Source organism: Lemur catta, chromosome 16 (assembly GCF_020740605.2).
Source record: "Lemur catta isolate mLemCat1 chromosome 16, mLemCat1.pri, whole genome shotgun sequence".
NCBI classification, from domain to species: Eukaryota; Metazoa; Chordata; class Mammalia; order Primates; family Lemuridae; genus Lemur; species Lemur catta.
The window spans coordinates 3,764,259-3,779,063 of NC_059143.1; the positions used below are offsets into that span (position 1 = coordinate 3,764,259).

General features: G+C 42.0%; 1 protein-coding gene across 2 annotated transcripts in view; it reads right to left on the minus strand.

The window, feature by feature from the left end:
* Nucleotides 1-14,532, minus strand: part of PTPN2 (protein tyrosine phosphatase non-receptor type 2) — an 82,969-nt gene extending 68,437 nt beyond the window's left edge. Inside the window, exon 1 of one of the 2 annotated variants that reach the window (XM_045527810.1) lies at nt 14,265-14,452. In XM_045527810.1, coding sequence (XP_045383766.1) covers nt 14,265-14,333 — 69 coding nt within the window. In that variant the 5' untranslated portion in view covers nt 14,334-14,452. Of the gene's footprint in view, nt 1-14,264 lie in introns of both variants that reach the window. The other variant, XM_045527809.1, reaches the window with a different exon arrangement.
* Nucleotides 14,533-14,805: the final 273 nt, after the last annotated feature.

The window sequence follows — 14,805 nt, forward strand, 5'->3', positions numbered from 1 at the left end:
GGGTGGGAGATTGTGAGGAGGGGTGTTCAGTTGCCTTGTTTGTTTTTTTGTTGAGACAGAGTCTCACTGTTGCCCGGGCTAGAATTCCATGGCGTCAGCCCAGCTCACAGCAACCTCAAACTCCTGGGCTCAAGCGATCCTCCTGCCTCAGCCTCCCAAGTAGCTGGGACTACAGGCATGCGCCACCATGCCCAGCTAATTTTTTCTATATATATTTTTAGCTGTCCAGATCATTTCTTTCTATTTTTAGTAGAGATGGGGTCTCGCTCTTGCTCAGGCTGGTCTCAAACTCCTGACCTCAAGTGATTCTCCCGCCTCGGCCTCCCAGAGTGCTAGAATTACAGACGTCAGCCACCATGCCCGGCCTCCGCTAGCTTTTTTTCCTTTCTTTTTGGTAGACATGGGTCTCACTCTTGCTCAGGCTAGTCAGAAACTAGCTGCATCTAGACTTTTATGCCTTTTTATATATTCCTGTTTAAAACTCGATGGTCCCCTTTGCTCTTCAGATCCAAGATCTTTTTGGCTCAGAGATATCCTTCCACTATTTCACTGGTTATGGCCTCACTTCGGTTTCCTCTGCTCTCTTTCAAGAATTCCTATTTCCATGTGTTTTAAGTGCTCTCTCATAATATTCATGTTTTACATCTTTTTCCTGAGTTCTGAGAGATTTTTCTCAAGCTGACTTGGTATTATGTGCTATCTACTCTGCTAGTCAGTACTGAATTTTCTATTTTAACAACGTGTTATAACTTTAAAAACTCTTTACTGTTCTGAAATTTATTTTATTCTACTTTAACCACCCAATCTTGTCATATGGGAATGGGAATGACAATTTTCTCTATTTCTTATACTATTTCACATGCTCTAAATGATAACATTTTCTTGAGGTGCATTTTTCGTATCTAACATGTTTATCTTTACAGAAATAAGGTACACGCATCAGCTCCTTATCCAAGCCTGTGTGGATGCTTACACTGTTTATTATCGAAACCCGCTAAGTCTCAAAATAGTAATCACATAGATCACTTTTTCTTACCACTGTGTTCTGGTCACTTCAATGATAAATTAGAACACAACAATAACAAAAGCTCCTAGTGCAAGGGATTACAGGACTTTAATAGTCCTGGAAAATTATCTCCATGTGTCATAGTTTCCTATCACCTTTCTTGCTGTTAATTTTTACTGCTATTTGTATAACTGTGTCTGGCAATTTTCTCTTTAAAAAATCAGACCTCAGAATTTTCCTTGAGACAACCAAGGAGCCATTCTATTACTAATAAGTGCCATAAGAAAAGTATTTTCACATTTAAAGGAAACACTGGGTGAGGATTTATTTTTGCCTGAGGGAGTGAAGAGCATAGCACATGAATAGATCTGAAGAAGAAGCAGGAGTGTGCCACGTAGGCAAGCAGGGACAAAACAGCTTATACAACACAAAGATGTGAAAGTACACTAAAAAAAAAAAAAGAAAAGAAAAGAAAATGAAAAACTGATGTATTGCAAGCACAAGCAACACAAGACTCATGCACAAGGGAGAGAAAAGCTAAGAAATGAGGATTAACAAATGGAGAGAACAGATTATGCAGACAATTATTCATGCTTCATTCACCCAGTTCACATTTAAGTATTTTGTAAATTATAAAGATAGTATTCAAAGGGGGTGGAGAGTACTGCATTATTTAACAAACAGTATGAGGAGGAAATTTTTTAAAAAATTAACTGATTGAGAATAATAAGAAGGACGCCTGATTTTACCACTTCTATTCAACACAATACTGGATGTTCTAGCCAGAGCAATTAGGCAAAATAATAATAATAATAATAATAGGCATCCAAATTAGAAAAGAAGATATTAAACCATCTCTATTCTCAAATGACAATTTTATATGTAGAAAATCCTTAAGAATCCATTAAAAAAACTTTTAGAATAAAAAAATTCAGTAAAATTGCAAGATACAAAATCAACACACACAAATCAGTTGTACTTCTATTCACTAGGGATGAACAATCCAAAAAAGGAAATTATTATAATAAAGCAATCCTATTTACAATAGCATCAAAAAGAATAAAATACTTGTGAATAAACTTAACCAAGGAGATGAAAGACTTACACACTGAAAACCACAAAATACTGCTGAAAGAAAGACAACTTAAATAAATGAAAAGACATTCCATGTTCATGGATTGAAAGACTTCATGTTGCAGAGATGGCAATACTATCCAAAGCAATATACCGATTCAATGCAATCCCTATCAAAACCCCAATGACAATTTTTGCAGAAATAAAAAAAAAATCCTAAAATTCATAGGGAATTTCATGTAATCCTGAAAAGCCAGAGCAACCTTGAAAAATAATAACAAAGTTGGAGGGAGGACTCACAACTTCCAGATTTCCCAATTTCAAAGCTTACTACTAAGCTACAGGAATCAAAACAGTGCTGTCATGGCATAAGACAAACATATAGATCAACAATATATAACAGAGAGTCCAGAAATAAATTCTCACATCTATAGTAAATTGATTTTTGATAAGGGTGCCAAGACTGTTCAATTGGGAAAGGACAGTTTTTTTCAACAAATGGTGCTGGGAGAACTGTATATCCACATGCAAAAGAATGAAATTGAACCCTTATCTTACATCATATACAAAAATTAACTAAAAATGGAACAGAGACCTAAACAAAATGTCTATACAGTGGAATACTATTCTGCAATAAAAAGGAATGCAGTTCTGATACATGCTATAACATGGATGAACCTTGAAAATATTACATTAAGTGAAAATAAGCCAGACACAACAAGACAAATATTGTATAACTCCACTGATATTAGGTACCCAGAAATAGGCAAATTCATAGAGACAGAAAGCAGAGGTTACCAGGGGCTGGGGACAGGAGACGATGGGGAGTTATTTCTCAGTGGGTATAGAGTTTCTGTTTAGGGTGATGAAAAGGTTTTAGAAATAGTGGTGGCAGGGCCCAGTGGCTCATGCCTATAATCCTAGCACTCTGGGAGGCCAAGGCCAGAGGATCGCTTGAGGTCAGGAGTTTGAGACCAGCCTAAGCAAGAGCGAGATCCCTTCTCTACTAAAAATAGAAAAAATTAGCCAGGCATGGTGATACACACCTGTAGTCCCAGCTACTCTGGAGGCTGAGGCAGAAGGATCACCTGATCTGAGGAATTTGAGGTTGCTGTGAGCTAGGCTGATACCACAGCACTCTAGCCAGGGTGACAGAGTGAGACTCCGCCTCAAAGAAAAGAAAGAAAGAAAGAAATAGTGGTGATGATTGCACAAGATTGTAAAGGGGGCTGGGTGCAGTGGCTCACACTTGTAATTCTAGTACTTTGGGAGGCTGAGGCAGGAGGATCGCTTGAGCCCAGGAGTTCAAGACCAGTCTGAGCAAAATAACAAGACCCCATCTCTACCCAAAAAAAAAAAAAAAAAAAAATATATATATATATATAGAAAAATTAGCTGGGTGTGGTAGCAGCACCTATAGTCTCAGCTATTTGGGAGACTGGGGCAAGAGGATCACTTGAGTCCAGGAGTTCGAGGTTTCAGTGAGCCATTATGATATCACTATATTCTAGCCTGGGCAAGAGTGAGACCCTGTCTCAAAAAAAAAAAAAAAATCCAGGTGTGGTGGCTCACCTGGTAATCCTAGCACTCTGGGAGGTGAGGTGGGAGGATAGCTCGAGGCCAGGAGTTTGAGACTAGCCTAAGTACAAACAAGACCTCATCTCTACCAAAAAATAGAAGAAAATAAGTCAGGCATGGTGGGGCTTGCCTGTAGTCCCAGCCACTTGTGAGGCTGAGGCAGAAGGATGGGTTGAGCCCAGGAGTTTGAGGTTGCAGTGAGCTATGATAACGCTACTGCGTTCTAGCCCAGGCAACAGAGTAAGACTGTCTCAAAAAACCAAAACACACAAAAAAGTAAATGGAATCAATGACATTGAATTGTACACTTAAAAATGGTTAAAATGGTAAAATTTATATATATATGTCTTACTATAAAAAAGATTTAATTAGACGTCTACCTCATTTCTCATACAAAAATAAAGTCCTGGATGAGCAATGATCTAAGCATAAAAGAAATGAAACCATAAAACTGTGTAAGAAAACACTGGAAAAAAATTAAAAATAAATTTTTTTTAATTAAAAAAAAAGAAAACACTGGAGAAGATTTTTTGTAATCATAGAATGGAGGCTTTTTTATACCATGTCACAAAAACCTAGAAAAGGGTGATAAATTTGATGTGATAAGTTTTTGACATGAAAAAATACCATTAAAGGTCAAAAGATAATCAATAAATTTTTCAAATACTTGCAATATGAGACAAAGGCTTAACTTTAATAAGAGCTCCTGCGTACCAAAAAGACAAAGGAAATACAAATGGCTTTTTAAAAACAATTAAAGCTGTTCACTTTCATTAATAACAGAAAAAAAATAAGATCATTTTTCACCTATCAGACCAAAGTTTGATAATATAACTGGATAGGTCAAAGTATAGGAAAACAGGCACTTTCTTACTACTCACTGGAGTGTACACTGATATGATTTCTTTGAAAGGTCACTCATGGCAGCATTGGTTATAATGGCCAAGGACTAGAAATATTCTACATGACCATTATAGATGACTGGTTAAATAAAAAATACTATTCTTTTTTTTTTTTTTTTTGAGACAGAGTCTCGCTCTGTTGCCCGGGCTAGAGTGAGTGCCGTGGCGTCAGCCTAGCTCACAGCAACCTCAAACTCCTGGGCTTAAGCGATCCTACTGCCTCAGCCTCCTGAGTAGCTGGGACTACAGGCATGCGCCACCATGCCCGGCTAATTTTTTTCTGTATATATATTTTAGTTGGCCAGATAATTTCTTTCTATTTTTCAGTGGAGACGAGGTCTCGCTCTTGCTGAGGCTGGTCTCGAACTCCTGACCTCGAGCGATCCTCCCGCCTCGGCCTCCCAGAGTGTTAGGATTACAGGCGTGAGCCACCGCATCCAGCCAAAACATACTATTCAACTGTTAAAAAGAACTCATGAAATCTATATGGAAGTAGTCTCAATATACATTAAGTGAAAAGGGTGCAAAACATTATGCTAATATCTGTTTCACGGAGGGTGGAACAAATGGATAGAGGAAGACAAGCAGGCTTGTATATATAGATAGAATACCTGAGAAAATACACAAGAAACTGGTTACAGTGATTACCTGAGAGACTTACATTTTTCTTATCTACCCTTTTGTACTGTTTAATTTTTGCCATGTTCATATAATTCTAACCAAATTGTTTATTTAGTTATTTATCTAAACACAGGCTCTAAAGTTAAGTCCTGGATTCCTGTTTGGATCTGCTAAAATACAATATAAACTTGGAAAAGTCCAGTCTGTTTACTCATTGGAAACTACCTCTTAGATAATCCACATGAAGTATATAGCACATGAGCTCAGTTAAAATGGGCTATTTTATTCTTTATACTCTCTTCATCAAAGACAGGAGCTTCTCAAAGAGAAGTATGATGAAGAGAAGAACCTAATCCACCAGGTCTCTTATCTCCCCAATCAGCAACAGGAATGAAGGACCACAACCAAGCTCCCAAGCTCGAATATCCTAAAACAATGGTTTTTCAAAGTATGCAAAATACTTCATACTTCATTGTGTCCTTTCACAGTATCTCTATGTAGGGTACATGCACAGACATTTGACTAATAAAAGAAAGTGAACGCTTTCCAACATATAATTTAGGATTCACTTAGGGATTTAAAGTACAAAAAAAGAAATATAGGTATGTCATCCCATAGGTAGAAACTCATTATCAATTTGGGATTATCTTAAGGTCCTACCTTTCTCTTATAAAATTAATGGAAGATTATTTTTTTCCGATTTCCTCAATTCTTATTTGTCACTCCACCATAACAGTTCAAGGGAGAATATTCTACAGTGCAGGATATAAAGTTTTCTGTACATTACATATAGAACAAAACTAAATACTAAATTGTTATTTGATATTATTTAATAAATTGTGTGTGTGTGAGCATGAGACAGGATCTCACTCTGTTGCCTGGGCTAGAGCGCAGTGGTGCAATCATAGCTCACTGCAACCTCAAATTCCTGGGCTGAATCACTCCTCCTGCCTCAGCCTCCTGAGTAGCTGAGATTACAAGTGTGTACCATCATACCTGGCTAATTTTTTTAAATTTTTGTAGAGATGGAGTCTTGCTACGTTGCCCAGGCTGGTCTTGAACTCCTGGCCTCAGGCAAACCTCCCGTCTCAGCCTCCCAAAGTGCTGCAATTACAGGTGTGAGTCACTGCACCTGGGCATTTAATAAAATATTATAAAATAACTATTTCATGGGCCAGGCGAGATGGCTCACACCTATAATCCTAGCACTCTGGGAGGCTGAGACAGGAGGATCACTTGAGGTCAGGAGTTTGAGACCAGCCTGAGCAAGAGTGAGACCCCTGTCTCTACTAAAAATAGAAATAAATTAGCTGGACAACTACAAATACATAAAAAAATTAGCCGGGCATGGTGGCGTATGCCTGTAGTCCCAGCTACTCAGGAGGCTTGAAGCAGGAGGATTGTTTGAGCCCAGGAGTTTGAGGTTGCTGTGAGCTAGGCTGACACCACGGCACTCTAGCCCGGGCAACAGAGTGAGACTCTGTCTCAAAAAAAAAAAAAAAAAGAAAGAAAGAAAGAAAAAAATCCATAGATAAAAGCATCTAACCTTAAACCACAACTTCTTATCCTGGGGATCACCAACCCCAACAATCTTTAGGGGGCCTATGAACCCAGTAAAATCACATGCTAAATGTGGGGAGATTTTATTTATGTGGACACTTATCTTATACACAAGTTTCATCTTAAAGGTGTCTAAAGATCTTTAAAAGGAAGGCTTTCATTGTTAAGTCAAAACAACTTCCTGAACCATTAGTACTACTGGACCGACCGTAAATAGAACATTAAATTAGCACTACATTTAAATACATTTAAAATGGCATTACATCCATTTTTAATAGCTATTTCAGACAATAGTACTGCAAGGTAGAGTATCATTCCAATTAATATAACAGAAAAGTCTGGTATTGTACTCAGAACAGGAGAGTCAGAATTTATATTCTAATTTTTTTTAAAGAGACAGTCACCCAAGCTACAGTGCAGGGGTGTGACATAGCTCACTGTACCCTCAAACTCCTGGCCTCAAGCAATCCTCCTGAGTAGATGGGACTACAGGCATGTGTCACCACACCTAGCTAATTTTTTTTCATTTTTTTTTTTAAGAGATGGGATCTCACTATGCTGCCCATGCTGATCTCAAACTCCTGGCCTCAATTGATCCTCCAACCTCAGCCTCCCAAAGTTCTGGGATGACACTAGAGAGACAACATATATTCCTTAAAAATTAACCTGCTGAATTATATCTCTTCCTCAGTTATCAGCTGCTGTGTTTTAAACTTTATATGCTAAATTGATTTAGATTTAATATATGGCTAATCACACAGGGGTAGGGAGTCTGTAGCCTTCTGATTTCAAGACATTTCTTTTTTAAGCACCAAAGGAGGTGGTGGGTATTACCAAAACTTCTAGTTTACTATCCTCTGACTCTTAACAGCTTTCCAATTAAAAAAAAAAAAAAAAAACTTTAATGGAGCATTAAGTGAAACTACAACTCAGACAAGGAACAGAGAGCAGAGAATCTAGGTAAGAATTTCCAGGGGAAACAAATCATAGGCACATTTATTTGACAAAGTGAAGAACATGGTTACGTTAATTTTAATTTTGCTTACCTAGACCTTATCTGTCCACATCTCTGGTTTGCCCAGACTATTTTGATGGCCAAAGGGAAGAAAGTAGGGAGAACAGAGCAAGCTGATTAAGAGAACAAAGGTGAGGCCGCTAAGAGACCGCAGGAGACTGAGAGCTGTAATGGTTCTCCAAGTGGGAATCCAGAATTCTCTGCATTGTAAGGATCTGGGAGAAGTCAAAAAAGGGCTTTTAAGATTCCAGTTAAAATCAAGAAATCAAACAAGAGGCAACTGGAAAAGCTAAGGGACAAATGCAACTATCCGGATTTCCATAAATATAGGTATCAATGATCTGTAGAACATCTGTCAAAGGCAAAACTATGATTTCTAGGTTTATATTTTCCATTGGGGCACCCTTCCGAAGGCTGCTTTCCATTCAAGCAGTGGTCCTTACCTTTTGAGGAGTTGCATACAGATCCATTAAGAATCTGATAAAAGCTATGGAATCATCTAGAAACTAAATACCTGGGTACACACATACATATAATTTAGCATACAATTTCAGGGAGTTTGCAAATCCCTTTCAAATCTGATCCATGGATCCCAGATACTGTTTTAAAGGCCTCAAGTCCCCAAATGATCCTATCTATTATAACACATTCCACTCCCTCCTCACCACCAAAAATTAGGATAATTCCCTCAGTGCCATTAATCTCAAATAAATTAGAGGAAAGCAATACAGGTAGACATGTTGGGAAATTAGGGCAGTGCTGAAATGAGAATCAGAAGGGCTAGATTTGGCTCCCAGGTGTCACTAATGGATGTCGTAACATTTCATAAGTCACAACCTTGTGCTGGACCAGTGTTTCCTCAAACATAAATTAAGGGTTTAGAATAAACCAAGGTGCTGACAATTTAAAATGGGAGCAGTTTTCCTGTATCTAGTAAATACTTACTGAGCATCTAACATGTTACAAGTCCTATAGCTAGGTGGAGGAAAAACAGAAAACAAGACCATCCTCAAGGAGCTAGACAGACAAGTAGACAGTTATAAAACAATGTGATTCATATTCTAATAAAAGAATATAGACGGCTTAGGAATCAGAGAAGGAGCATATAATTTTGCCTAAGGAGACTGGAGTCTGGTCTTGAAAAGATGTTTCCCAGATAGATAAGGTAGGCAGAGTATATCCAACATGTGTGAAGACTTCAAGGTGTGAGAAAGCAGCCGATTTTCAAGGAAATTCAAAGAGTTTGTTTAACCATGTAAAAGCACTGAGATTAGACGATAGGAGAATGTGTAACCAGTAGGCAAAGGAAGTGTTTTACAATAAGACAGCTTTGATTCACCTGCCTAACTGGCTGCCCCACTATAAATACAAGAACAGAGTGCACTTATCTATCTGACTTCTGAAAATTAGATGACTCACAAATGGTAAAAACTGCTCTCACTTTGACAATATCTGAACTATGAATTTCTAATAAAGAAAAATGATCAGTTGAGTTCCATTGTTCATAAACCCTGATTAATCAACCAAATTCCCTCTGAGCCATCACTTACTAGAAACATTTCATGACTTAGCTTTGCCATTTCCCCACAGTTTTACTCCCTTCCCCTAACAGGCTCACAAGACTCCATTCCTCTTCTCTGCCCTTCTCATGCCCCAGCCTGATTTGGACAACAATCAGCAGTGGCTAAAGCAAAGGAGATCTTGAACACTGCTCAAAAAGCCAAAACTACCCTCAGACTACATTAATGTCATTAGTTTTGTCAATCAAACCAAATTAAACTTTTCCAGAAACCTGACTTCTGCCAACTGTGCCCTTTCAAGGCCAATTCTTCCACCTGTGTGCTCTTAATTCCATCAACTTCTGCTTTCTGAGATTTCTGGCTCTAACAATATCCCTTCTATTTCTTCAACCTCCACCTCTCTCCTTTGGTTAATCCTCACACTCGTGTCAATATACTAAATTGCTCTTTTCTCCTAAGAAGTCATACATCTGACAAATATTTATCAAGTGCTTACTAAGTGCCTGGTACTGTTCAAAGCCCTGGCACTGCCTTCATGAGGCTCTGATGAGGTAATGAAGATGATTAACTAGGACTAATAGAGTCTGTTCTACTCCAACCCAAGAATTCATTCCCAAGAAACCTCCTGTTATCAAAGTCATGTTATAAAAACAACTGTTCAAAGGAGGTGAAAGGAGTAAGGGGCCAGAGAGTTACAAACTCAAAATAATAATTATTTCCATCCCCCCCCCCCCCGCAAGAATTTTAATTAGGTGTAAAGTAAAAGTTCTCGTACCACTAACCAAGTCTGGCTTTTAGTTAGACCTAGTTTTTGCTCAAGAACAAAGCCTTTCTTTTCCTAGCCCCATTAGCACTACCAAAAAAAGCACAACTCTTCACAAACATTACCATAAAAGTCACCCATTGGCCAGGCGTGGTGGCTCACGCCTATAATCCTAGCACTCTGAGAGACCGAGGTGGGAGGATCGCTCGAGGTCAGGAGTTCGAGACCAGCCTGAGCAAGAGTGAGACCCCCGTCTCTACTAAAAATAGAAAGAAATTATATGGACAGCTAAAAATACATATATAGACAAATTAGCCGGGCATGGTGGCGCATGCCTGTAGTCCCAGCTACTCAGGAGGCTGAGGCAGTAGGATAGCTTAAGCCCAGGAGTTTGAGGTTGCTGTGAGCTAGGCTGATGCCACGGCACTCTAGCCCAGGCAACAGAGCAAGACTCTGTCTCAAAACAAACAAACAAAAAAGGCGCCCATTGTTGTGAAGCCACCTTAAACTCAAACACTTTTTCCTACTCAAGCAGCAATTACTTTCAGTAGTGGTTTGCATAATGCAAATTGTGTTCCAGAAATATGTCCAATTCCTGCTACGAAAGGGGAAGCCTTGGGATGCTCTAGAAATATGTAACAGGGACTCATACCAAGCATGGGCAGGCAGGAAGGCCAGACAAAGAAGTGGGACTTCTGGGATGAGTAGGTGGTTAAGCAACAGGGGAAAGAAAAGGAGAGAAAGTTGTGCCAAGGCAAAGGGAACTACATTTATAAAGTCCCTAAGGGAAGAATGGACACAGTGGAAAAGAGCTGGAGGGAAATGAGCTGGAGGAGAGGTTGAACTTTACATTGTGAGCAATGGGAAGCCATGAAAGGGTTTATAGAGAAGTCACCTAATAATGCTTCATTTTAGTCACTTCTCCCTACTTCTTCAAGTTCAGTTTCTTAAAAGAACAATCTGCACTTGCTAGTTTGCACTTCTTGCTACGTCCTCAAGTCCCAGCATCTGTCTTCTGTAGTCCACTGAAATTGCTCTCTTTTGAGGTATCTGTTGATCTAGCTGCTCAATTCAATGCCCTTTCAATCTTGACCTTATCTGTCCCACCCTCAGCACATGGCCCTGCCAGTCTCTCTTCCACTGCTTCTCTCCCACTTCTATGGCTATTCCTTGCCAGTCTTTTTTGCAAACTCCTCTTTCCCCACCTACCCTCTTCAATGTTGCTGTCTGTCAAGATCCTGCCCTTGGCCTCTGGCACTTCTAAACCCTTTTTATCTTCTTTGGGTGGTCTCAACCTCTAGGACCTCAAACACCACCTAGATGCTCATGATTTCCAAAATTGTATTCACAGCTCAGACCTCTCTCTTGAACCCCAAATTTATATATTCAACTATTTCCATTTCAATGTCTCACAGGCACCTCAAACAGAACTAAACCATTTCAAAACCAAACACATCTACCCCTTTAACATTTCATTTTAAATCTGTATCTCCCCTCCATCCTTTCTGCCACTGCCTAAGCTCAGGAGCTCAGGTTTCTCTTCAGGTTTACTCCAGCAGACGACTGCCCTGTGCTGCATGCCCCATCCAGCCCACTAGCAGTCAGAATGATCTTGCTAAAAAGTAAATATTGTGGTATTTCCAGGCCTAAAATTTCTCAGTGAGTTCCTATTAATGGGTTAAATTCCTTAGTCTGTCCTCCCAGGGCTTTCCAGGGCCTGCCTTATTCTCTGGCACCTCAAACCCACACCAGACTCTAGGCTAACCTGTGGTGGTGCCCTCAGCATTCCACCCTCACCGCCTTTGTGCACAGCACACTGCTGCCTCCCCCAGAACACTAATTCTCTCCCGCTTCCCTGTCCTCTTCACCTGTCCAACATGTCCTTCAAGACTCCAGGAAGCTTCACCATAATTCTCAGGTGCACCCCTTTTTAGGAAATACAGGACTCCTACGTACTCACTCCCACAGCACCTTGTGCTTAACACTAGTGTTACATTCATCACTCTAATGTTTTCATCTGCTTAACCTGTCTACTGCTCCCTATAAGGATGGATCTTTAAGAGCAAGGACTCTGTCTTAGGTATCTTCAGTGCCTAACACTGGCACATAACAAGCATGTTTTCACTTAATGAATGAAAATATGGAATTGCAACGAGGCCCCAAGAGAACAAGTCCCAGAATGTGAGCAGGAACCCGTCAATGGCATTCTCTGCAGAACCCCCAAGGTCCAGAGCAAAAGCCAGAGTCATTGAAGATCAATACATATTTTTGTAGAATGGCTGAATGGATCTTCAAAGGCCACAGGAAAACACTTAGCCCAAACTTTTCCTGGATTTGCTTTCCATTAGTAATTTTCTTGGTTTGTGACCTACTTTTACTGTAACACCAGTGTGCAAGGCATAGTTTCTACTAACCAAAATAATGGTCCTATTCTTCCATTAAGAAAGAATAATAATACGAGCATTGACCAATCAAGTAAACTACAAGATTCCTCAGTATGAGTCCACGGAAGGGATGTGAAATATGCAGTGGATGCAAGTTAATGTGTATTTTTCTGGCAAGAGGAATCACAATTTTAACTGAATTTTCAAGAATATTAAGGAAGCCAAAAAAAAAAACCCAGCTTAACCAAAATGTTAGGCTGAATTAAGTTGTAGCATTCACTTTTCTCAAATCTGTATTTCAACATATCACTTATACCTTAGAGGCAGTAGCAGCCTCTGCTAAAACAAATGTAACTGGAGAAGATGCAGCTGGCAGGCTCTCACATAAATATTCCTACTAGAATTTGCATTTCAGATTGTCTATAATTGGAGTGTCCTTACCAGCATTCTTTCAAAGTTAGTGCTCCATTCTAACATATTCAGTATCATGTGAATCTGGGTACTTATCTTACTGCCTAATGTGTTCAAGAAGAAAACGTTACACTTCAAACATAATGACAGTGGAAAATATTTTTTACTGTCATCTAATTAAATGGAAAAGGGAAAAACCCAGGATCATCCAAATTTACAGGAAAGCTTTTTTTCCTTTTACTATACACAGAGTGAACCAAACATCAGAAGCAGCATTTAACTCATCAATCAACAAATTCAATCTTGGGACAATATGCTAATAATTAAACAGGAGAGGATAAGCAATTAAATCATTTTTAAAGAGATAAAATTGAATTAAAAGGTAGTATAATTGATGTAAGAAAAAACTAGTTAAGTGCTCACGGTACAGATTTCCCTTATGTGACTTGAATTCTATGGTGATGGGCATCTGAACAGCGGAGGCCAACAGGGCGGGGGAGGTGGCATGATGACACTTTCCGGGGTGACAGAAAGGTTACTTTGATTTCAGCGGTGCTAGCCCCGGCGTATACATTTGAAACTCGTTTGAATGCATACACAAGATCTGTGTGTTTGACTGGATGTAAAGCACGCCTCAGTAAAGAAAATTAGAGAAGGATACTTGATCACTGAACTAATACAACCAAAGCCTCCTTTCGTTCCAGGAAGGCTTTGGCGCCTTCCCGGGCGACCCACGCGCCAAGAAACACTGTGCCCTCCGAGAAAATTAGGGTTGGTGACCCCCTGAGCTCCTACCGCCGCTGCTGTTTAGGCACGGCCAGCGCCACAGGCCCAGAGAGGCTCCGCGAGGAAGAGCGGACTTCACTTTCGGAAACCGGGGCTCGGCTGCCCAGGGCCGGCCTGCTCCGACCCCGACCCCGACCCCGGCGGCCTCCCGGCCTGCCCCCGCCCCCCGCACTTCCCCGAACGCCGGCCGCCCTCTCGGCCACAGAACACCAGGCCGGCGAAAAGGGCGTCCCCGAGCAAGAGCCACGCACAGGGAAGCGACCGCGAGGCTGCAGCCCGGGGTGCGCGGCCGGACGCCCAACCCCGGTTCCCGCCGGCGCCCAGGCGGATTCCCCGCGGCACCCCCACCCCGCACCGAGCGGGTGTCAGAGGCCAGTCCCCGCCCGCCACAAGGCGCCGCTGCGGCGCCGCCTTCCAGAACTAAGTCTGCGCTTGCGCCAACAACGAGGCGTCTCATCCAAAGTCTTTTTTTTTTTTCTCCAAAGGACCAAGAGAGTGGTCGGCGCAGGCGCGCCCCTGACGCGAGCCGTGCTGCCACTTCCGCCCGAGCTAGAGGCTGGGGAGCCGGAGCCGCGAGGGTGCTGGTGGCCACGGGCCCGGGTCTCGGACGAGGACGGCGGCCGCCGCGCGGGCCAGCGACTCACCAAATACAGCGGCTGCCAGCGACACTGAGCGTCCAACTCCTCGAACTCCCGCTCGATGGTGGTGGGCATGGCGACGAGAACCAGCTAGGGCGAGCGGAGCCTGCGCCGGCGGAGAGGCTCAGGCCCCGCACGATCCGGGGAGCGCGCTGGCGCTGCGGCGCATGCGCGCTCTGCGCCCCGCCCCGCCCTCACGCCGAGCCCGGCGGGCCGTGGGGAAAGTACCTGGAGCGTCTCACGTCAGCGCGCCGACTTGGCGCCGGAGCGCCGCGCGGGGTCTGACGGCGGCGGGGCGGGGCCGGAGCGCGCCCAGGTGGGAGGGGCGGGGCCAGGGGACCACACCGAGGATGCGGTGGCGGCGCTCGGCGGGGGACGGCCCGCCCCCTGGACTCGCCGGCTGGCGAGAAGCGGGAGGTGGACCGCGTCGTGCTGCAGTGGGAGCGGCCGAGGAAGTCAACGGCACGCTTCGCCTTCTTTCTTGCTGTCCCGTTTCTCTTTTCTTATTCTTCATTTTTTAAAATGCAGTATTTGAATTTTATTTTAA